General features: G+C 44.5%; 1 protein-coding gene across 4 annotated transcripts in view; it reads left to right on the top strand.

Moving 5' to 3' along the window:
• OXR1 (oxidation resistance 1) overlaps window positions 1–23,897 on the top strand; it is a 198,270-nt gene that overhangs the window by 58,708 nt on the left and 115,665 nt on the right. For all 4 annotated transcript variants that reach the window (XM_081874127.1, XM_081874129.1, XM_081874126.1 and 1 more), the window contains one exon: window positions 17,048–17,247. In XM_081874127.1, the coding sequence (XP_081730253.1) occupies window positions 17,048–17,247 (200 nt within the window). The remainder of the gene's footprint in view (window positions 1–17,047; window positions 17,248–23,897) is intronic.

Below are 23,897 nucleotides of genomic sequence, written 5' to 3'. Positions count from 1 at the left end.
GGAACTCATGTTTGTCCATGTGACAAATCTTCCCTTGCCGCTAACTATCCATCACTGTTTACAGAGCACAGTGTCCTGATAAATAACAAAGATGACAATCTCAAATCAGAAAAGCTTTCATCAGTTCAGATTGCTGTCCTGAGCATTCTTAAAAATAGCGCTAGTATGCTGAGGAGTTATAATTCTGCAATTTGAATTTAAATCTTATCCTTTGAACCATCACAGGCCTGAAAGAATTAGGAGGGAGAGAGGATAAGCTAGCTGATATTTTTGGAGAAAGGAGTAGAAGAAAAGGGGTCAGAATGAAGTAAAGCAACAAGCTTTAAGCGAACATGGTTGAATGAGCTATGAATTCTTCAATAGGCCCTACCAGATGTGAATTACTGTTTTCATCATTTTTTAAATTTATTACATTTATATCCCAACTTTCCTTCAAGGTGGCATACATACTCCTCCCCATTTTATCCTCATAACAACCCTGTGAGGTAGGTTAGGCTGAGAGGCAGTGACTGGTCCAGTGAGCTTTGTGGCTCTCTGGAGATTAAAACCCTGGTCTCCTAGCTCCTAGCCTAGCACTCACACCACTACACCACCACTGGCTCTCACATGGTACAATATCAAAGTGTGACATGATCTAACTTTCCTAAGCCTAGAATCCTTACTGCTCCTCCGGAAGTTACTTTGTTCAAGGTTGTGTTGAGCCGCCATTAGGTAACGCCTACCAAAATTAACTTTTACCTGTACTTATAAAACATTAAGGTCTTCCACAGTTTCACTGCAGCCTAGTTGCTAGTTTCCCAGGATTTAGGGCTCACTATGTGGATGTCTGCAAACGTTTGGGTTAGAAAATCCACTGCAAAAAAAAAGTTTTCTCTGTTAATTTGAGCTTTTCTCTTTTTGGAGTACTGCAGAGAGCCAGCATCTCCAGGGGGGGCGAAATGAGAGCTGAAATATTGAGTTCATTGAGCAAGTCAGACTGTGGTCAAGCCTGCCTGGAATTTCCATGAAATTTCCCCAAATGGAGTTGGCACATCATGGTTGGGTCTTGTCATATTGAGGAACATAAAGGTTTACCTAGGCATAGAAAAACTGATATAAACTATTTAATCATTGTTACCTCATTTATTTAGATTGCAAATGTAAATGGTGGACAGATAATTCTGTTTTGCAGAAGAGATTGAATTAGACTTTCCAGTTGCAGGAGACGACTATTCATTCTGTTTTGCAGAATAGCTTAACTAACTGATATCACCGTTCTTGGATTCCACTTCGTTTTGTTTAATGGGGCCTGCTGCTTCTTCAGCTGGAAATTTGCCTACATGGCAATAAAATCATAGAACTTTTTTTAAAAAATCATTACCAGAAGGGTAGAATGATTATCTTCTTAGAAAAGTTATTTGGAGAGTAATAGAACCTATAAAGATACTGTGCATTACAGTTAGTGGGAGATATATTTTATTATGTGACTTTTTAAATAAAAAAAATAGTTATGGCTTCCTGACTGATTTAACAATCTATTAAAATGAGGTCAGCCCCTAAATCTGTTCTAGGGGTTCCCCCAACCCACTAGAGTAGATTTGGGGAGACCACAGGAAGGGGCACACATGGGGACAGGAGGGGAAAATTTTCTGTTGTAAAAGTGCAAATACAGTGGTACCTCGGGTTAAGTACTTAATTCGTTCCGGAGGTCCGTTCTTAACCTGAAACTGTTCTTAACCTGAAGCACCACTTTAGCTAAAGGGGTCTCCTGCTGCCGCCGCACCGCCGGAGCATGATTTCTGTTCTCATCCTGAAGCAAAGTTCTTCACCTGAGGTAATATTTCTGGGTTAGTGGAGTCTGTAACCTGAAGCGTATGTAACCTGAAGTGTATGTAACCCGAGGTACCACTGTACTTCTGCTGATAGAACACATTAGCAGAACACCACCCATTATCAGTAACCATGATGGTTCAAATGCATAATCATAGAAAACACCAATTTAAATGAAATTCCAGTAAATTGGACCCTGTCCACTCATATCAAGTAAAAGCCCTGCCAGTGAGAAATATCCAAGTAAGTTAGAGTAGACCCGCTGAAATCAAATGACTTAAATTACTTGCATCTGTTGATTTAAGTGGGTCTGGTCTGAGTAAGATTAATGGCTATCACCCAATATTGCTAACAAAATTATTTATTATTTCAGTTTATGAGCTGCCTAATAAAAAAATATTCACTTGCTTACATACACAATAAAGTAGATAGGCATTCAATTATTCAATAAAACCATAAATCAGTGAAACCAACCAGCAACTGTAGAATAGTAAAATCCAGCCATAAAATCTGACACAGACACAAATCAAATCCCAGTCACCAATCCAATTATCACAGCAAAACACCTCAGCTACAAATGCTAAAGCCTGTCAATTTGATATTTTTAAAAATTACGTTAAGAGATATTAGAGATGTTGAAAGATGTTAGCAGAAGTTAGCCCAGCAGAAGTTAACTTCCAAACTCCCCCCATCCCCTCCTGTCACCAGGAACAGCTCAGTCCACCATCATTGCTCCCACCTTCAAAAATAACCAAAACAAAAACCAGATTCCTTAAAATAAAGAGAGTGGTGGTCCCATCCCTGATCCTATATATAGAAGGGGCCAATGTGCTTTTTCCACCTTGAGAGGCTTCATCTGAGCATGCCTAGTTTATCTTTAATCCCTCTTTGCTCTTTATCCCCTGTGATGCCCTTTGTATATGTTATGATGCTTTCATAACTATTTGTGCTCATGATGCTATTGGGGAGGGTCACACCTGATCCCACTTTTAATATTGCTTGTGCCTGTTTGGGGCAGTCACACTGCTTATTTTCCAGTCAGTGCAAATGATTTAACTTCCCGATGAAATCCCATAACTTTTGCACCACAAATATTCTAGTTTTTTGTACCGCTGTTGTTGTGTTATAGCCCTTCCAGACAGCAATCATGAGTAGCATCGAGGAAGCATTGCAGAACAAACTAAATCAGGATACATCTACTATGAATGCAATATATATTAAAGGTAAAGGGACCCCTGACCATTAGGTCCAGTCGTGACCGACTTTGGGGTTGCGGCGCTCATCTCGCTTTATTGGCCGAGGGAGCCGGCGTACAGCTTCCGGGTCATGTGGCCAGCATGACTAAGCCGCTTCTGGTGAACCAGAGCAGTGCACGGAAACACTGTTTGCCTTCCCGCCGGAGCAGTACCTATTTATCTACTTGCACTTTGACGTGCTTTCAAACTGCTAGGTTGGCAGGAGCTGGGACCGAGCAATGGGAGCTCACCCCGTTGCAGGGATTCGAACCGCTGACCTTCTGATCGGCAAGTCCTAGGCTGTGTGGTCTAACCCACAGCGCCACCCGCGTCCCTGCAATATATATTGCTCTAGTGCTATTTTTCTAGATACAGAGTGCCGGAAATTACCTCAAATGCCGGTAAGTTCTGTATTAAGCCAAGAACATATTGCAGGATACAGCTGCAATAAAACATTGGTTTGAAGGCGGCCATAATTGTATATTGTTTTCCATGTGGGAGTTGGCATTCTGCTCTTCTTATTGATTGACTTAGTCAGGTGATCAAGGGTCATTTGCACTCTTCTTCCCACTGCCTATCTCAGGTTTTAATTACTGTGGGCTGAAACACACTGATTTGCAAAGAAATCTGAATTGAGGTGGCCTCATTTACCAATGAATCTCAGTGGCGTCAGCAGTAACTCTCTGTTGCCATGGAGCAAGGTGGCTTTGTGCTCTCTTCTCTGTGCCGTTGACGGATTTGCATGATCACAGTTTCAGAGGAGAAGATGTTTCATTATCCTGATAAAAAGAAAATAATTTCCCATCCAGTAATTTCCATTAACATGCAGAGGATAGTACAGGGATCACCTAGCCAGGATAAAGTCTCTCATGTTGTCCTTGTTGCAGGCAGGTGTGCACCATCCTCAATTATTAGCTCAGTTGATTAGAGTGTGGTGCTGATTATGCTGCAAGGCAAGTTTGATCCCCGTAAGTGACAGCGGCCTATTTCTACATTGCAGGGGGTTGGACTAGAATTCAGTGGTCAGCAAACTTTTTCAGCAGGGGGCTGGTCCACTGTCCCTCAGACCTTGTGGGGGACCAGACTATATTTGGGGGGGTGGGGGTGAACGAATTCCTATGCCCCACAAATAACCCAGAGGTGCATTTTAAATAAAAGGGCACATTCTACTCATGTAAAAACACGCTGATTCCCAGACTGTCTGCGGACCAGATTAAGAAGGTGATTGGGCCGGATCCACCCCCGGCCCTTAGTTTGCCTACCCATGGACTATCAGTGGTTCTTAACCTGTGGGTCCCCAAATGTTGTTGGACTACAACTCCCATCATCCTTGAGTTCTGGCCTTGCTAGCTAGGGGTGATGGGAGTTGTAGTTCAACAACATCTGGGGAACCACAGGTTGAGAAAGGCTGGACTAGATGATTGTCAGAGTCTCTTCCAACTCATAAGATTCTAAGAATAAGAAAGAATATGGGATAGCGTTCTATCCTGCAAGTTCTCCCATATAATTACCAAGACAGTAAGGAGGAACAGAGCATTTTGGGGGTGCTGTGCTAGATTGGATCTGTTCCATCTTCCTATATGTGTGTCCCGATGATGCCACCACACAACCTATGGGGTTCCCTGCCTTTTTATATCTCTCTTATATTTGGGGGAAAGCAATGTTCAAGCGGTTTAAATACAGAGTTGCACATACACTGTCCAGCCTGCAGGGTTTGAAACTGGGGAAAGAATTCCACAGATACAAAGTATGATTATAATGCTCCCCGAAGACAAAATATCTTACAGCTGAAGGGTTTACTTCAGTTAACAGGCAGCAGTTTCATAAGAATAATCACTGTAGAACTAACATACACACACACAGCACATCCTCTTCTTCGCATTGTACTTAAATCATGCTGAAATATCTTTTTGACTTTCATTAGGAAACTGCAGCAGCTATCCAGTTTTTCTTCCATATCACAAACCAATTTATGTTAAATCAGCCTCCATGTCCTGAGATCACAAATCAATTTGTGTTAATTAAATAGCCCTGTAAAGTCGGTGGCTTGAGGTCTTTCCTACGCACTTTGGCACTGTGGTGTTACAAATGAATTTGTCATGTCAGCCGGAGCTGTTTCAAATCAAGAGGCAAGTTAGTGTTTGTATAATTGCAGCAAATGCCACTGTCCAGAATAATGCAATGTTCTGGGAGCCGACTCAGTGCTCTTCATTCTCTGTTTGCTTTGGCTTACTCAGGCACATGACAAACAAGGAGCCTCAAAATATATATATATTATGCAAGTCATGCTGTGCTGCATCCTCAAATGAATTGCACTTCTAGTTTACAACAGCTTATCTATCCCAGGTATAATCCTCTTCTTGTACTGCAAACCTGAGGAAGGGGATGCAAAGGGATGGCTTGACCAGAATTTCCATTGGCCAATTGGCTTGCACCAGCCAAGGCAGGAGGGAAGTGATGGTGACAGGCTTGGCATCTCCTTCTGTGTGCAATTCTCCATCCCTACTCTTATGCACACTCATTAGGATTATTCTGTCCTTCCGAATATTTCACCATATTCATAGGTTTCCTTTTTTTAAAAGAAAGAAATTATTTATTCTCAAACTGTTGCCGCATACACATGATCTTAAGCAAGAAATGACAACTATACAGGTCATAGATATTATCTAACTAAAACAAGCCCGTTGGCTCACCTGGTTGGGCTGTAAGTGATTATGAAACGTGAACAAGTCACTTCTCTACTTATTTCTTAGCCACCTCTGGCATGATTATTGGCAGGGTCTGGATTGCTGCGTTCACCTTGGCTATTTTTGTTTTACGTCAATACAAGTGGTTCTTCATTTTTCCCCCTCAAAGACGGTCCACCTTGGGGAAATTAGAGGTTTAGTGCATCCCTTTCAGACTTGACCTTCAAGGTCTGAAAGACTGCAATGAGGGGGGAGAGAGAGAAAGATTCAGACTGTCCTACATTTCCTGGAGATGTGAAAACAGCTGTTTACGAACTGCGAAGTCCAATAAAGCTGAGGCATAAGTGTCCTGAGATGCAAACGGAAGGAAGAACTATCTTGAAAATGTGGCACTTTTCTTGCCTCCATCATCTGAGGATCACAGGGCAGTTTGCAATATAAAAACACAAAAATGCACAACATAGTAACAAACAAAAACGATAACCTCTCTGCACAGTTTAAAAGGCCATGGATTCTTTAATTAGCCAAAGGCCTAGGAGAAAAGGAATGTTTTTGCTTAGTGCCACTGCAGAAAAGGCTCGTTCTCATGTTGCCACCCTCTGAACCTCTCAAGGAGGAGGCACATGAAGAAGGGCTTCAGACGCCTGCAGGGTCTGGGTCAGTTCATATGCCACATAAATGCAATCACAGAAGAAGTATTCCCTCTAGCATGTCAGAGTGCCTATATATGTTCTTTGTACAGTCATACCTCGGGTTACAGACGCTTCAGCTTACTTTTTTTGGGTTACAGACCCCCAAAACCCAAACGGGTTACTTCCGGGTTTGGGCGGTTGCGCATGCACAGAAGTGCTAAATGGCGCTTTGCGCATGCGCAGAAGCACTGAATCAAAACCCATGCATGCGCAGACACACGGCTGCAGGTTGCGAACGTGCATCCCACATGGATCATGTTCACAACCCGAGCGTCCACTGTATTCTACAAACAAACTTATTTTCCAAGCGTTGGAAAGTGCCTTGTTTACCCAAAACAACCCCATACACATTACAAGAAGGAAGTACCAGCAGTCTTGGCAGAAGCCCAAGATTTGGAGAAATACAAAAAACGTTGGCTGGGTTGAACCTTGAGCATGACCATTCCACAGTGCAACACTTGTTAAAAATTAGCAATATTTTTAAACAAAACATATTTTGATTGATTTAACAAATTAATTGGCTAAAAATTTCAGTCCCAGTTGGAAGCAAATTGCATGTCACTTTTGGATGGGTTTTGCAGATGGGGGAATGGCTAGCACATGGTTGTGTGTGTGTATGAGCGAGAGAGAGGAACAGTCATAGGAGCATTTGAACATCATTTTGGTCACACCGTGGTAAAGCTAAAACTAGGGCTGGAGGTGATTGGAAAAGTGGCAGTGGCACTTTTCTGAACATGTACCTGGCAAACCAGAAGCCTGCAGGATTTCCTGTTTTAAAAGTCTTTACCAGCTGGCAGAAGACAACCAGAGAAGGGGCACTCAAGCTTTGCGGAGTAAAGTGTTCCATAGCATTGGTGCAGCCATTGTGAAGGCACCACCTCGTGTCAAACCAACTCTTCTTCTCCCATAGGAAAGAGGAGAAAAGGTCCTCTCCACTCAGTTTTTAATGAGCAGATAGGCAGTTTCCTCCGGTATCCTGGACCCAGGCCACTTGGGACTTTAAATGCAATTAGCAACACTTTGACTTGCACCCAGAAACATATTAGTAACTGGTGCAGAGATGGTTTCATATGGCCCCGTGGTTTCCTCTGACATGGGCTCTATTCCAGTCATTCTTCTCCCCCTCCTTGCAAGGAATTGCTGTAATGCATGGGGAGAACAGGGGCAAGGCTGTTAACCCTGCCCTCTCCTGCACCTCCCATCTACATTTCTGCCGGCCCCTCCCTGAATTGGGAGCTGGAATTCCACTGGAGGGACCTTTTGCTACTCAAGTAGAATCCTGGAAAATATGGGTTCTAAATTGCATGAGGAGCCTCTTGGAGTAATGGTGGTCTCTCTGCTGCAGAAGCTGAAGCCCTCAACACTTGGGGGGAGGGGGCTGTAGAAATAGTGGTAGGAGAATGTGGGAAGGCCTCACAGAACAGTATTTGTATGATGTGTGAGAGATAAAATGACTGAAGTAGGTCTATCCTTGCTGCTCAATCGAGTGCAGTTTCCAAAGAGTCTTCACAAAGGCAACTCCTTGTAAACTCGTTCCAATAATTTAACTCTCTCCCCCACCCCCAGTGCATTACAGAGAAGTAGAGTAAGCCTAGTCACTTCAGGGTTTTGAGACAGCAGAGACCCTCAGGTAGCGATCTACAGGAGAAGGCTATTTTCACTGAGATAGATTTCAAGTGGCATTATATATTGCTGCTGCTGAAAAACTCAAGACCCATTTTTGTCCGTTGTATTTTTCCAGGAACCAAACTGTTCATGACATCTTGGATTATGGTTCTGATTTAAGGAGAGCCACAGATCCGGCAATACATTTTGCTGCACATTAGATTCTAAAGTTCAGGAGAGCCATAAAAAAAATTTTCTAGAGTGATGGAGATGAACCTTGGTTATGAAAGCCAGACGATGAGTGACGTCATGTGCCTAGGTGGCAGACTGCTAAGTGAATTGCCTCTACCCAAGGCTGCCTTATTTGGTATATTAAAGTGCCATCTCTCCTTCTCTAAATAGCATGAAATGGAGATTTCCAGCAGCTTGTAATTTCATAATGTATGCCTAATTTAATAGGAGGGGAATAATATTTGTTTATTTACTGCCTTTTCCCCATCACACCAGGTGACATGAGCAAATGGCACATATGTAGATAATACTTTAAAAACAACAACCTTGGATGTAGCATGAAATGAGTTGAGGAAGGACTGCAACCCAGTAGTAGTGCACATTCTCTGCATGCAGGAGGTACTTTAAAGCCCTAAACAGCCTCAGTCCAGTATACCTAAAGGAGCATCTCCACCCCCATCGTTCTGTCCGGACACTGAGGTCCAGTGCCAAGGGCCTTCTGGCGGTTCCTGCTCCTGCTTGGTCCCTGCTCCTGCCAACCTAGCAGTTTGAAAGCACATCAAAGTGCAATTAGATAAATAGGTACTGCTCCGGTGGGAAGGTAAATGGTGTTTCCGTGCACTGCTCTGGTTTTGCCAGAAGTGGCTTAGTCATGCTTAGTCATGCTGGCCACATGACGGCCTCCGTCCTGTATACCTGAAGGAGCATCTCCACCCCCATCATTCAGCCCGGACACTGAGATCCAGCGCCGAGGGCCTTCTGGCGGTTCCCTCATTGCGAGAAGTGAGGTTACAGGGAACCAGTCAGAGGGCCTTCTCAGTAGTGGCGCCCACCCTGTGGAACACCCTCCCTTCAGATGTGAAGGAAATAAGCAGCTATCCTATCTTTAAAAGACATCTGAAGGCAGCCCTGTTTAGGGAAGTCTTTAATATTTAATGCTGTATTGTTTTTAACACTCAATTGGAAACTGCCCAGAGTGGCTGGGGAAACTCAGCCAGATGGGCGGGATATTATTATTATTATTATTATTATTATTATTATTATTATTATTATTACATGACCTGGAAAAACTGTCTGTGGACAAGCGTTGGCTCCCTCGGCCAGTAAAGCGAGATGAGCGCCGCAACTCTAGAGTCGTTTGCAAATGGACTTAACTGTCAGGGGTCCCTTTACCTTTATTCATGGATATGCTGTCTCTAAAACTAGACAATCCCTTTAGCTATTATGGCAGAGTTGGGATGGAAGAGGTGAGAGGGGGTTTGCAGAGATGAATCCAAGGAAAGGCATGATGGGAATGGCTGGGAATCCCATACACACACTTTTTAGAGGAACCAGCACCCCTGGCTAGGGGTGTATGAAGAATGAAGATGCTAGCCACATTTGGGCAGTGATATGGCAGGTCCCCAGGTGTTGCATAATTTCATCACAAAGTTTTAAATGTCACGGGAGAGTTAACCTTCAGCTGCTGATGAATAAAGAGAGCTTGAAGGCTACAATGTGTATGAGCCAAAAAGCAATCTTCCCTTCCCTTTCCCTGACATTGAAAACTTTTTTAAAAAAAAACTTCAGTCTTTTTCTGGCCTGCTTTTATGTTTTGTTAGACCTGTAAAAGGCACTTTACATTTTTAGCCTCTGGAGTTGTATTGAGGATGGATTTTGCAGATGAAGGAGAAAATGTGTGAGCAGCGGCAAGGAAGTTGATGGGAGTCATTGATCCACTCCTTTTTCACAGGGACCGCATGGCAGACTAACCAGCAGTGATTGACAAACTGGAAAATCAGTTATGAGAAGGGTGAAATATGGCTAAAATGCTGCCTTTCAGCTCCATGTAAGAAGGCAGTATTCACCCACAACCTGGGAGAGTCTTGAGTCTCCAGGGGTTTTCAGCCTGCTGTTTCTTAGAGCAACATCTGTACTTAAAAGATGAATATTACAGATGAGATATATGATTCTGTGTGGATGAAATGGAAGCCTGCCATGCTGAGACTGAGAGCCACTAGCACCAAAAGAAGCAAACATTAGCTAATCTTCTTATTTGTAAAGGCACTCACAAAGTTCTGGGACTAACCTTTCTGGTTTCAAAGGCAATAATGTTGCTTCGATGTGAGCAAGTATCTCAAAATGAGGAATTTGCATAGGAATACAAAGCAAACACTTTCAGAATTATTAGGTAAGTCTCATTATGCAACACATCTTGATTGCTAGACTTTTTAGGGCGCACAGAACTTTATGGTCATTTGTTGTTCTTGCAGATCCTCCTATGAAATAGACCAGTGTTTCCCAAACTTGGGAAACTCCAGCTGTTATCAGATTACAATTCCCATCATCCCTGACCACTGATTCTGCTACTTTGGGGTGATGGGAGTTGTAGTCTGAAAACAGCTGGAGTTTCCCAAGTTTGGGAAACACTGAAATAGACCATTAGCCCAATCTAGAGATGTGGAAGTAGGGAAAGTTGGAGGAATTTAAGAAGATCTTTGCTGGATCAGGCCAAAGGCCTATGTATTCCAGCATCTGTTACACCACATCCTGTGGTAGAAATTCCATAGTTTAATAACTGTGCACTATTTCTGTCAGGACCAAATAGTGTTTTTTTAAAATTGATACTTCATTGAATTTTTTTCCATTTATAAAGCAAATTATATTACACAACTGTGTAAAAGGGAAAGAAAAACATTATATGAATATATACAAACATATTACCAAATGTTCATTGCTCCACATTTTAATGATTTTAACAACCCTCACATTTTTCTAATGTATTTTGTCTTCAGTAAGATTTGTATGCATTCAAGATGCAGCTCCCCGTCTCACCTTTGACAGGGTAATAACAGTAGCAGTAGCAGTAATAGTAGTAGTAGCAGTAATAGTAGTAGTAATAGTAGTTATTTATTACATTTGTATACCACAGATATAATTGGCACCAATTATTTCCTCAGGTTTTTATCAATGATGCTCACATGAACCCCCTCTCCTTATCGCAACTTTAAAGTAATAAGCTCAGATGACAGCTTCTAAAATAACTGAACATTTTTGTGCACCTAAGCTTTTCCGAGGTGCTGAGTTATAGAGAAGAAGTAGCAAATGTGGTGTTTGTGTGTGTGTGAGAGAGAGAGAGAGAGAGAGAGAGAGAGAGACGTCTATCTGCTCCCCAGTGTTATAATGATAGTAACAGGGATTTGATTTACTACAGAGGACTCTTCAATAGAGCACAGTGAGTGATGGGCCATCCATCCTATTTGTAAGCTGAGGAAGACACAACTCCCCTTGCCTGCTAGGCTCTCAAGCTGGTTTGAAGAATTAGCTGATAGCAGCGTTTTGTTTAATCCAGCCTTTGGTCCTTCCCACTTCATCAGTTGACAGAGATGAGCAAGACCGACGCTAGCATATATATATAGGGAGGGGACGTCATTCATTGATATGTAATCCATTATCTAGGGCTTCCATATGTCATTCTGTGATGTCCTCGGATGGTCGCATCATCAAAAGAAAGTTACTTTGATAATGGGGTGCCACATGGAGCAGAAAATGAGTTACAACAAAGGATTTTAAAGGCTGCTCCAAGGAGGTTTAAGAGTGAAGAGGGAGTTTTATTTGTATAGGAAGTTGGAAGGCAAAAAGAGAGAGAAAGGCTTTCATGAAGCTTAGGAGAAAATGAAGGGTGAGAAGGGAAATGAAATTGCTTGGGTAGACCATCAAAGCGGCATAATATTGCTGATGTGTGACACTTGAAGAAAAGCATACTTTCTGTTTGGAAGAATAGGTTTTCATAATTCGTGTGCTTTCCCTAGATTTGCATTAGTTTAGCCTGGAAGCCCAAGGCTGGATGCCAAAGAGAGAAAGTGCTGCAATTGTGACATTCTGCAGTACCTTTCCCTTAACAAAGTTTAAGGCTGCTTTGGGGTTGTTTCCTTGAGTTACTGGTCCATCGCAACCTGAAGGCTCAGGAGGGAGGCCTTCCTCCTGTCCCTGTTTGCGTGCTTGGAGAGCTAAACAAGCCTACAGTGATAGCAAGGAGAAGCAGCAGCAAAGGCCTCAAGAGTTTTATCACCCAGGGTATGAAGGCTATCTGTGGTGAAGATTAGTTTGGCTCCAAGGTAATTCACTGGCCAATATTGGCAATGGCTATTTCAAAACAAGCAGTTTTCTCCATGGCACAAACTTTTACCTCAGGTTTCATCAAGGATGCTCACATGAACCCCCCTCTTCTTTTTGCTGCTTTAAAGAATGTTATGCGTTGTTACTGAGGAAGTTAAGAAGCTTGCATTCTACACGTACTGTGTGTTTCAATGATGAGTCATGGAAGGGTAGGTTGTATTCAGCCAAGCAAGCTAACCGCTTTATAAGCTCCGCAGGAATCCTTGCTAAATATTCATTCTCTTCAACAAACACCTCCTTAGCTATGATAGGGCTGGCCAGCAGGAGTCACAACTAATTGCTCATTCCACTCTTATTCTTATTTTATGCTGTTTCTTTGTATCAAATAAAGATGCGCAACCGCTTTAAAAACGAAGAGCAAGATGGAACTCTTGAAGATAGGGAAACATTTGTTTTGGGCTTGTTTCCATAATCCAAGGATGCATATGTTATTGACTTGGGCTTACAATTTACCCAAATAGCCTTGATATCTTTGGGGCAGCCAGGGTGGAGCTGCAGATCCCATCATCCGCAGCCAACATGGCCAATTGCCAAGGATGATGATCCAAAACATCTGTTGTAGAGTGGGCTGGGCAATAAATCACATAGTTCAAAGTTGGCATTAACACTTTATTAGCAGAAACACATTTGGCTGAGTGTCAGGCCTATTGAGCACAGCACCTCATTCCCTGTAGATCTTACTCCATGAAACCAGTTACTCCATGAAACTAAAGGTCCCCTCCTTCCCTCAGCCATTTAGGTCTCCTCCTTTCTGGGGCTTTTCCCAGGCATTTGGAGACTGCGCCTGCATGCCCCTTGTCTTTGCTCCTCCTGTCGATTGCCTCTTCTGGTACCGAGAGTGGGGGGAAAGGGAGGTTGTCATAGCAGTGGGATGACACACATGACTTGTCACCAGCCTGACTCATCTCTGCCTCTGGACTTTCTTCCTCCCACTTGCCTCAGCTTCTGCCTCTGATTCTGGACTTCTCTCTACCACAGACTCTCCCTGCTCACAAAGCCTTGTTATCCCCTTCAGCTTCCAGCACCTCCTCCTAGTCTCTGAGCCTTCTTGCGTGCAAGCAGGAGGGGGCAGGGATCTCTCAGGCAGCGCAATGCCTCCCTTCCCATCGGAGCAGCCCCAATCCCATTCCTACTTGCTTCCTCAGCTGGGAAGGGAGGCTTCCCATTGCCTAACTGAGAGACCCCTGCTCCCTCCGATAGGCAGCATGAAGCCTCCCTTCACAGCTTAGTTGATGGGGTCAGGGAAGGTGGAGGCAGCCCAGAAGCTGCATCTTAGAGCCCCGACACTACCATCATATGGGGACTTCTGAGCAGCTCCTGAAGCCAGCAGAGCCAACTGCTCCAGTCTGCTGAGACTGCCGCTGCTGCATTTCCCGGGGACATTAGATGAAATCTGGGGACATTCTGGGGATGGAATTTGTCTGGGGACTTATTCGCAAATCCGGGGACTGTCCCCGTGAAATAGGGACATCTGGTAACCCTACACTAAGCCTTGTTATCCCCTTCAGCTTCCAGCAGCTCCTCCCAGTCTCTGAACCATCTTCCCTTGATGGTTCATCAGCTGGTTCTCCCACCATTCCTCTGTGTCCAACCTGTTCATAACAACATCAAGAGGGCACCATATTGACTACCCAATGTGGTTCCCTCCAAATGCTGTTGGACAACGACGCCCTTTTGCCCCTGACAGCGTGGCCATCAGCAAACTTCATTTTATTGCTTTCTATGAGGTTTCAGACCTATGCCAATAGTTTCTGAAATCTGAACTGAAACTACTTTCTCGGCTGAGATTTTGATTGCTCTAAGCCACTTTTCTGATCTTGGCTTATCCTTTCTGACTCTCCTTTTCCACCCCGTCACTTCTGTATTTGTTTATCATGTATCTCTATTATGTTGCTCTTCTTCCAAAGGATTCAGTGCACATGGGGAAGGTGGCAAGTTTATCTGTGACACATGCACAAAATTACTTCAATGGAGGTTTTTAGCACAGAAGTATCAAACAGTGGACTTGTTTATTACTGTGGAGGCAATCAAATAATTTAATCTACCATGTTTGCTTCCTCTCCTAGACAACCAAGAGAACAACTTTAATGCAATTAATCTTTGCAAGTGAACAACAATGTCAAGAAAGGGAAAATTAATTTACTTGATTCAGTCCTTGTACAAAAGCAGTAGCTGAATGTGAAAATTGAAAAGCCACCAGAGGGGTTTTTTTTTTTGGGTGGGGGGTTGGTGTTAAGAGTTTATTTGCCAAATATTTCTTTTCTCCTCGGTGTGCTTTTGAAAGCTTTAATGTTTAAGGTGTAGAATGGTGGAGCTTAGCATCATAATCCATGAGTGACATTTAAGAAATCTAAGATGTGCTGATGAACACAATTTATTTGAAACTAGAGATGTCAAGTCCCAGAAAAGAACTTCAGGGACTCATTAAAACTCACCTTAAAGAAGAGGCAAGCAATACAAGTTCTGGAATTATTTCCCTCTTGGATTAAAAACCAAGCAGGATAAAAAATACTGGCTCAGTTCCTCCCTATTGAATGTACTGGAGCTATGTCACTCATTATATTCAATTTGGACCAGCGTTGGGGATTTGGACCAGGGTAGGGGAAGTACATAGGGATGCGAGTGGCGCTGTGGTCTAAACCACTGAGCCTTGGGCTTGCCAATCAAAAGGTTGGCGGTTCAAATCCCCACGATGGGGTGAGCTCCCGTTGCTCGGTCCCAGCTCCTGCCAACCTAGCAGTTGGAAAGCACGCCAAAAAGTGCAAGTAGATTAATAGGTACCACTCCGGTGGGAAGGTAAATGGTGTTTACATGCGCTGCTCTGTTGTCGGTGTTCCCTTGTGCCAGAAGCGACTTAGTCATGCTGGCCACATGACCCAGAAAAACTGTCTGCGGAGCGGACAAACATCAGCTCCCTCGGCCTGTAAAGCGAAATGAGCGTCGCAACCCCAGAGTCGTTTGTGAATGGACTTAATTGTCAGGGGTCCCTTTACCTTTAGGGGAAGTACATTTCTCATGGGAGACCTACAACAACTTTTACCAATCCCCATGCAAAGTAATCACTGTGGCAGGGGGTGGACATTCAGAGGAGGAAAAGGCTACCCATAGAGGTCTTCTACAGGGGATTGCAATGGCTATTTTCTTCTCCTGCCCCCCCCCTTGCTCCTGCAACATCTTTTACCTGTTCCCCATGCAAAATAATGGAGAAAGACAGTCAGTCTGTAAAGTGGTACCTTGGTTTACAACCATAATCTGTTCCGGAGGTCCGGTTGTAAACAAAAACAGGTTGTAACCCAAGGTGCGCTTTCACCAATGGGGCCTCCCCCCCCAAAATTCGTTGTAATCCCCCCCCCAAAGGTTGTAATATAAAAAAGGGGCGACATGTACTTCCGGGTTTGACGTGGTTGTAATCCAAAACGGTTGTAATCCAAACTGGTTACAAACCAAGGTACCACTGTACAGCATAGAACGAAAGCCCCCGTTTCCTCAGAGCAGGGCGGGGTGAATTTTACAGGCCCTTGAACAGGCTTGGAAAAATTAGCTGAGGTAATTTCTCAGTTACTCTGAGGGGAGCTTTGGAAAGCTCACGTATTTCAATTTGAAACTAAAGGTTCTGTGAGTTAACGTCATTGGTTATGATGATGGTGATGCTGCTGCTGTCTTGGGGAAATGCAGCAATTGGAAAGGTCTACAAATCCATAAAAGTAAATAAGTGAAATGATGTTGAATATCAAAGGTATCATTAAAATAAAGTTTGAAGACTCCAGAGAGCACAATGTTTCATGTGTCCCTTTTAAAAATACAAAAATCGTATTTTCTCTGTGTATTTACTTATTCAGGATTGCTTATTCCATGAATGCAGAATTACTGTATTTAAAAATGAGCATGCACAACCACAAATTTGGGGAGGAGACCAATAGTAGCTCATGTGCTCTATGTGCTTCATTGCAAATAGAACACAAACATCTTCAATTGAAGATATTCTCTCTCATACGCTCCATGTGTATCAAAGCCTTCGTACATTTAGGAGAATAGAGAAACTCTCTTAGTTCTGCAAATAAAATTGTATAAAGTGTTGTTGTTTTTTTAATTTCACATCTCTGCGGGCGCTGGGTTCTCTGACAATTTTACAGCAACCTCATATTTCAGTGTGGTATACAGTGTTCCTGTCTCCTGAGAGATGGTTTTCTTTTCACAATAAATGTTTCAAATCCTTTTTTCTTTTCAGCAACTAAACTGCTGGCTGTTTGATACTCCTACTTTCAAAATGTATTTTGATGGTGGGGTTTTGTTTTTGCTCTAAAACACACCACAATCTTAGCATTGTGGAGCCTTTTTTTCCTCAGAGAGTTGATCCAAAACCAATAAATTCTACTAAGGAGAAAAAAACCACTGGAACTTTTGCAGTTAAAATACAAAGCGGTTCATTGATTGACATATCCCCACTGACTTGATGGGGATTGCCTTCATTAAAAACACACACAACTAATTCAGATCTTGTTAACTAGTTTCTGCTGCGGGGTGTGGATGTGTGCCTCTTTGAAAAAACCGAATCTGAATTAGCTATATTTCCTCCATCAGCTTTGTACAACGAAGACATTAATAGTATGCTATCACCATTTGTTTCCAGGCTAAAGAAAAAGTCACAGTCTATCGATATTTCTGCTTCAAGTTATGAACCTCTGGCACCTGCTGCTCAACATGCAATGCAACCACCTAAGCCGCCGCCTGTCACAAACACAGCTACATCCGAAGAGGAGCAGAACAACACTGCGAATACGCAACGGCGCAACCCGCGGAGGGGTGAGCTGAAGAGATACTACACCATTGGTGAGCCAAAACACATACACCATATTTCCCCTTAAAAACGTGTAATCTCCTTCAGTGAAGGAAAGCTCTCGCTGTGGAACAATCAATCACATGTTCATTGATTGGGTGAATCAGAGCTGCTGGGTTTTCTGTTGTTCGGTGCGGGTTGATTTCTCATCTGCTGTGGGCATTAAGAGTTTGCCCTTATGCAGGTCACTTCAATAAGAGATATAGGAGTGCCTTGTCATTGCTTTTAGTTTTGTGTTGTTGTTTTTAAAAAAACATTCAGTTCTGTGGTCTATGACTTCCTATCGCCACCGTTGTTACTGTTGTTGTTCTCCTTGCTGTTCCTTAGCAATACATTCCAATGCTGTCCAGGGTTGTAAAGACTGCGGAGAGAATAACTGGGTGCACTCTTCCCACCTTGGATCAAATCTATGCTGTCAGGTGCCATAAGAAAGCTGCAGAGATAGTGCAGGACAGTGCGCACCCCAGAAATGATCTCTTTCAGCTTCTGCCTTCTGGAAGAAGGTACAGGGTTATAAAGACTAGGAAACAGTTTCTATTCAAATGCGATTTTGGTTTTAAACGCAGTGTAAGGTAGTATCTATGGGAGTATATTGTATTTAATTATGAGGTATCAGAGTATTTAGGGGGCTAACCAGACTGGGATAGCTGGGATAGCAGGCTTGCTGGTTTTTGAATGTCTGATGTAGATTTTTTCAATTTTGTTGTTCTGTATGGGACAATGACAATAAAGATTATCGTATCGTAAAGGGAGCAGTAGTGATTACAAAAAAAACAGAGCAAGCAATGTGTGGCTCTCTCTTGTCTCAGGGTAGTGGTTGCTGGCTTAAAATGGTGTTTGTCTAGTTCTGATCCTCTTCATGGTTCTTTCCTGACCTCTTTTTATGGAATTATTTCCTATCCTTTGCTTGTCCGGAGATCCCTGCACAGATCCCTGGTTCATTGCTGGGGATCTGGGGTCAAGGTGTTCCAAGACATGTCCACCTACAGAACTGCCCATTTCTGTTAAGCCTTGCTGTTGTCCTCCATCAACTGAAAGTGTGACTTCCAATATACCCAATATAGTGCATGGGGAGTGCACTGGTGGTAGGAAAGCTCTCTTGTCAGGGAAGGACCACAGCTCTGTAGCATAACATCTGTTTTGCCTGAAGAAGGTCCCAGTAGACTCCTGCCTAAGACCCTGGAGAGCCTCTGCCAGTCAGAGTAGAGAATGCTAAGCTAGATAGCCCGATGGTCTCACTCAGAATAAAGCACCTTCCCATGTTCCTGGGGAAATTTGTTCTCTTCCGCTGATTCTTCCAATTCAGGGACCCCAGAACCTCATGGCTCCTTGGACCACTGTTTACACACTGACTTGTGTAGCAGGGTATGGCATCTGTAGAATCATTTTATTTGTTAAACATTAAACCACAAAAGGGACGTGGGTGGCGCTGTGGGTTAAACCACAGAGCCTAGGACTTGCCGATCAGAAGGTCGGCGGTTCAAATCCCCGCGACGGGGTGAGCTCCTGTTGCTCGGTCCCTGCTCCTGCCAACCTAGCAGTTCGAAAGCACGTCAAAATGCAAGTAGATAAATAGGTACCACTCTGGCGGGAAGGTAAACGGTGTTTCCGTGTGCTGCTCTGGTTCACCAGAAGCGGCTTAGTCATGCTGGCCACATGACCCGGAAGCTGTACGCTGGCTCCCTCGACCAGTAAAGCGAGATGAGCGCCGCAACCCCAGAGTCGGCCACGACTGGACCTAATGGTCAGGGGTCCCTTTACCTTTACCTTTTAAACCACAATTCTTGTGCGACTCCACATTCATTAGTTATTAGGTCACCAGTTTGCCTCTCTGTTGTATTTTAACCTGGTTGTTCCCTCCAAACCTAGTCTCAAACATGGATGGAGGAGGTTGCCAATAAACTCTTCTGCCTCCTCCATGCACCTGTCTACAGTTAAGGAGTAGAGTTGCAAAGCTGTCTCCACCTCAGCTGCCTCACTTGCTTTGTAAAACAGAACAAGCAAACTGCACAGGCCCGTGAAAGGCTCTCTGTCTGGCAAGCAGCATCAAAGCCTTGTTAGTGCATCTCAGTGACCAAAGCAAACATTTTGTAGAGCCTCCAGGCCTTAGTGTGCCTCTGCATTGTCAACTGCCACTAAGATTCTGGCTGTCCCTAGCCCCGTCTCCCTGGCAGAGGTATTTATTAAATTTATATCCTGGCTTTCCTCCCAAAGGAGTTGATTGCATCAATATTCTTCCATACAGTGGGAGGTGAATCACCTGGACCGTCCTAGCAGCAATTTAAAGGAAAATTGGCTTAAAAAAATTATTTTGAAAAGTCAGGTATTCAAGTTGTTCATAACGAAGCTGCCAAAGTTTGAAACAAGCTAAATTTCCTCAATTTCTTTTTAATAAACTTTTGTGCTAGTGTTTAAGCAATCCTTTAAGACCATGAAATGTTCAAAGAACTTTTCTTGAGCCATAAATGTGAGGTGCCATTTCAATACCAGCTGAGCATCCTTTATTACTTTAGGAACTCTGCGCTGGTAGAGAAATGTCCTGAGGTGCAACTGTACCTTAGTGGGAATTGGGTTCCAGCTTTTGCACAGAGCAATCACGAACGGCAAAAAGTAATTTTTATTTTATTTTTGGTCTGGAGCCAGAAGTCTGCCTGGCACTGTGTGACAAAATTGCCAATCAACGGGAGCTGCATTTTACCATTATTACATGAGGAACATAGATCAGTGTTTTGTAATGGGAGTCTATTTCCATTTCTGCCACCCCCGAAAGAAGCAAATGCTACTCAAACTAAAGAAAACAACAAATCTGAAAAACTGTCTCTGCAGCTCTTATGAGCTAAATATCCATTGCTCTTATTCATGGGATATGTGTTGAAAGAGGGCTTGTTTTCTGCAGAGATTAAGAGGGGATCTCTGGTGACAGAAACACATAGTGCTATCTTCTCAGTTGTGGGCAACTGAGGCCAGCCAGGTTTCTGACTAACGGGCAAGCTTTTCTCCTAAGCACAAAGAAAGAAGTTACCGTATTTTTCAGTCTATAAGACGCCCCCATATATAAGATGCCCCCTATTTTGGGGGACTCTGATTTAAGAAAATGGGGGGAGATATATCTGTGTATAAGTACAACACTGCGAATACGCAACGGCGCAACCCGCGGAGGGGTGAGCTGAAGAGATACTACACCATTGGTGAGCCAAAACACATACACCATATTTCCCCTTAAAAACGTGTAATCTCCTTCAGTGAAGGAAAGCTCTCGCTGTGGAACAATCAATCACATGTTCATTGATTGGGTGAATCAGAGCTGCTGGGTTTTCTGTTGTTCGGTGCGGGTTGATTTCTCATCTGCTGTGGGCATTAAGAGTTTGCCCTTATGCAGGTCACTTCAATAAGAGATATAGGAGTGCTTTGTCATTGCTTTTAGTTTTGTGTTGTTGTTTTTAAAAAAACATTCAGTTCTGTGGTCTATGACTTCCTATCGCCACCGTTGTTACTGTTGTTGTTCTCCTTGCTGTTCCTTAGCAATACATTCCAATGCTGTCCAGGGTTGTAAAGACTGCGGAGAGAATAATTCGGTGCACTCTTCCCACCTTGGATCAAATCTATGCTGTCAGGTGCCATAAGAAAGCTGCAGAGATAGTGCAGGACAGTGCGCACAATAATTGGGTGGCTTACTGTGATGGGATGATGAGCTGCTTGTGCATAAAAGCTTAGTCCCTCAGAGTTTGGGCATGGTTCTCAAACTCTGTCCTTAGCGGAGCCCTTAAACATGACTCCCTTAATCGCTGGCAGAATCCGACAGTGGGCGTTTACGGAATCTACTCCAGCATAAAAGCTCCTTGACGGAAACGCGTCTTCTGGATTCTCTGCGCGACAGTTTCCGGCGAGGAGTGGGTGTACCTATAGGAGGTCCTGAGACTTCTCCGCTGTTCTCGCTGGAAGACTCCCTGAGCCATCCCTTCGACTCACTTTCTCTCTGATCTCCCTCTCTCCCCCTGCTGGTACCTTCCTCCGCTGCTGAGTCTCTCCTGACTTCTGAGAGCCCCTCCACCTCCTGCCTTTCCGATGGCAGTTCCCTGACATCCACCTCTCCTCCAGGGCCCCCTTCACCCCCTCCTGCCCCCTCCCCTACTGGCGGTGAGGATGGAAAACCCCGGAAAGAACACTCCTCATCATCAGAGGATTCAAACACTTCTCTCCACTGCCTCCCGTCTCTTCTCCCTGAGTCCTCTTCCTCGTCAGAGTCTACTCCCTCTTCCACCCCTGATTCTGGGAACCCTTCAAACTCCTCTTCCTCATCGGTGGTGCCGAAGTGTTCCCTCCCGAACCGTGCCACGGGCTGAGGTTTCCTTGGGAACCGTTGATGAAACGTTTCTATTAAAACCTCGTCATTGACCTCCTCTGCCGGTACCCATGTGTTTTCTGACTCCGCTTCCCCTTCCCATTCTATCAAATACTCCACCTGATTCCCTTTCCACCTGGAATCAATGATTTCTGCCACATGCATGTTGCGTTCCCTTTCTTCTATGACTGGTGTTTGAGTAACCTCCCTCTCACGTTCCCCCCACTCTCGCCCCTCTCGGTACGGCGACAGTAAGGACCTGTGAAATACGGGGTGCAGTTTCATGTGGTTGGGCAATCTGAGTTTGAATGCTACCGGGTTGACCTGTTGTATGACCTCAAAGGGTCCCAGCCGTTTGGGTCTCAATTTCTTACACCCTCCCTTGAACGGCAGTCCTTGGGTGGATAGCCACACCCGGTCCCCCACCCTTATGGTTTCACCTTCCCTTCTGCTTCTGTCTGCTTGCTTCTTGTATTCTTCCTTGGCCCTCTCTAAGTTAAGTTGGAGTTGCCGGTGGATTGCTTCCATCTCTTCAACAAAGTGTTCCGCAGCCGGGACACTCCATCTCTCCCCTCCTTCTCCTGGAAATGCCCTGGGATGACACCCATAATTTGCCAGGAAGGGACTTATCCCTGTGGACACATTCTCCGCGTTGTTGTAGGCAAATTCTGCCAGGGCCAACTTATCTACCCAATCATTTTCTCTGTCATTTACATAACACCTCAGGTATTGTTGTAAAATCCCGTTTGCCCTTTCCGCCTGCCCATTTGTTTCTGGGTGCCGGGCAGTTGAAAAATTGACTTCTACGTGCAGTAAGCTCATGAGCTTCCTCCAGAACCTGGAAGTAAATTGTTTCCCTCTGTCTGAGACCACCCTCAAGGGGGCGCCATGCAACCTGAAAATATGCTTTACAAACAACTTGGCGGTTTCTTCCGCTGTGACCGCGTGTGAACAGGCTATAAAATGGCACATCTTAGTTAATAGGTCTACCACCACCATGACAGCTGTTTTCCCTTTGGATTTTGGCAGATCCGTCATAAAATCTATGGATACCGCCTCCCATGGCCTTTCTGGTGTGGGTAAGGGTTCCAATAGCCCCGCTGGTGCCAGCCTCTCCCCTTTCGCTCGCTGGCACCTGTCACACCCCCTAACATATTCCCGTACGTCTTCCCTCACCTTGGGCCACCAAAACTCCCTGGTAACCAACCACATGGTTTTGTGCTGCCCGAAGTGCCCCGCTGTGGGGCTGTCGTGTAACTGCTTGAGCACTCTGCCCCTCAGTTCCCCATCGGCTATGTACAGTGCCCCTTTGTAATACAACGCCCCGTTCTTTTCCTCAAACCCCCCTGTGTTCTCCCCTGTCCCCCTGAGTTCTCTGAGTTTCTCTTGGGTGTATTCATCGTTCTCGGTACCCTCTACCAGTTCTCTTTGCCCCACCAATGCTGCCCCACACACCCAGTGGTCCTCGGGGATGATATGCCTTTCCTCAGGCGCTCCCTCCCCCTCTAAATACTCAGGTTTTCGGGAGAGAGCGTCCGCCCTGACGTTCTCTGGTCCTGGTACGTAACAAATTTCAAAATGGAATTTGGAGAACTCCTGGGCCCACGTCACTTGTCTCTGGTTCAGTACTCGGGCAGTTCTCCAGTATTCTAGATTTTTGTGGTCGGTCCGCACTTGGACCTTGTGCTGCGCCCCAATCAGCAAGTGTCGCCATCTCTGGAACGCTTCATGAATGGCGAGTAGTTCTCGGTCGTATACGGTGTAGTTCCTCTCGGATTTGTTCAACTTCCGCGAGAAGAAGGCACACGGTCTCCATTCCGACGTATCTTTTCCCGGCTGTAGAAGCACCGCCCCCACCGCTCTGTCTGAGGCGTCAGTCTCCACTCCCATTGGTTGCTGTAGATCCACGTGCAAAAGTTGTTCTTCCGACGCAAACGCCTTCTTTAATCTTTCGAAAGCTCGCTGCGCCTCTTCTGTCCAGACAAATTTCTTCTTGCTGCTGAGACAATCAGTGATGGGCGCCGTTAAGTGGGCAAAGTTCTTGATGAACTTCCGATAGAAGTTTCCGAAGCCCAGGAACCTTTGCACGTCCTTCTTTGTTTTAGGTGTCTTCCATTCCAGTACCGCTTGAACCTTGCTGGGATCCATGGCCAATCCCTTGTCTGACAACCGGTACCCCAGGAATTCCACCTCTCTGGTATGAAACTGACACTTCTCCAGTTTCACCCACAGCTGGTTTTCTTGCAGTCTGCTCAGTACCTCTCTTACATCTCGCACATGCTGCTCCTCATTCTCTGAGTA

This window comes from Podarcis erhardii, assembly GCF_964252035.2.
Source record: "Podarcis erhardii genome assembly, chromosome: 8".
NCBI classification, from domain to species: domain Eukaryota; kingdom Metazoa; phylum Chordata; class Lepidosauria; order Squamata; family Lacertidae; genus Podarcis; species Podarcis erhardii.
This window is presented reverse-complemented; position numbering and strand designations above follow the sequence as displayed.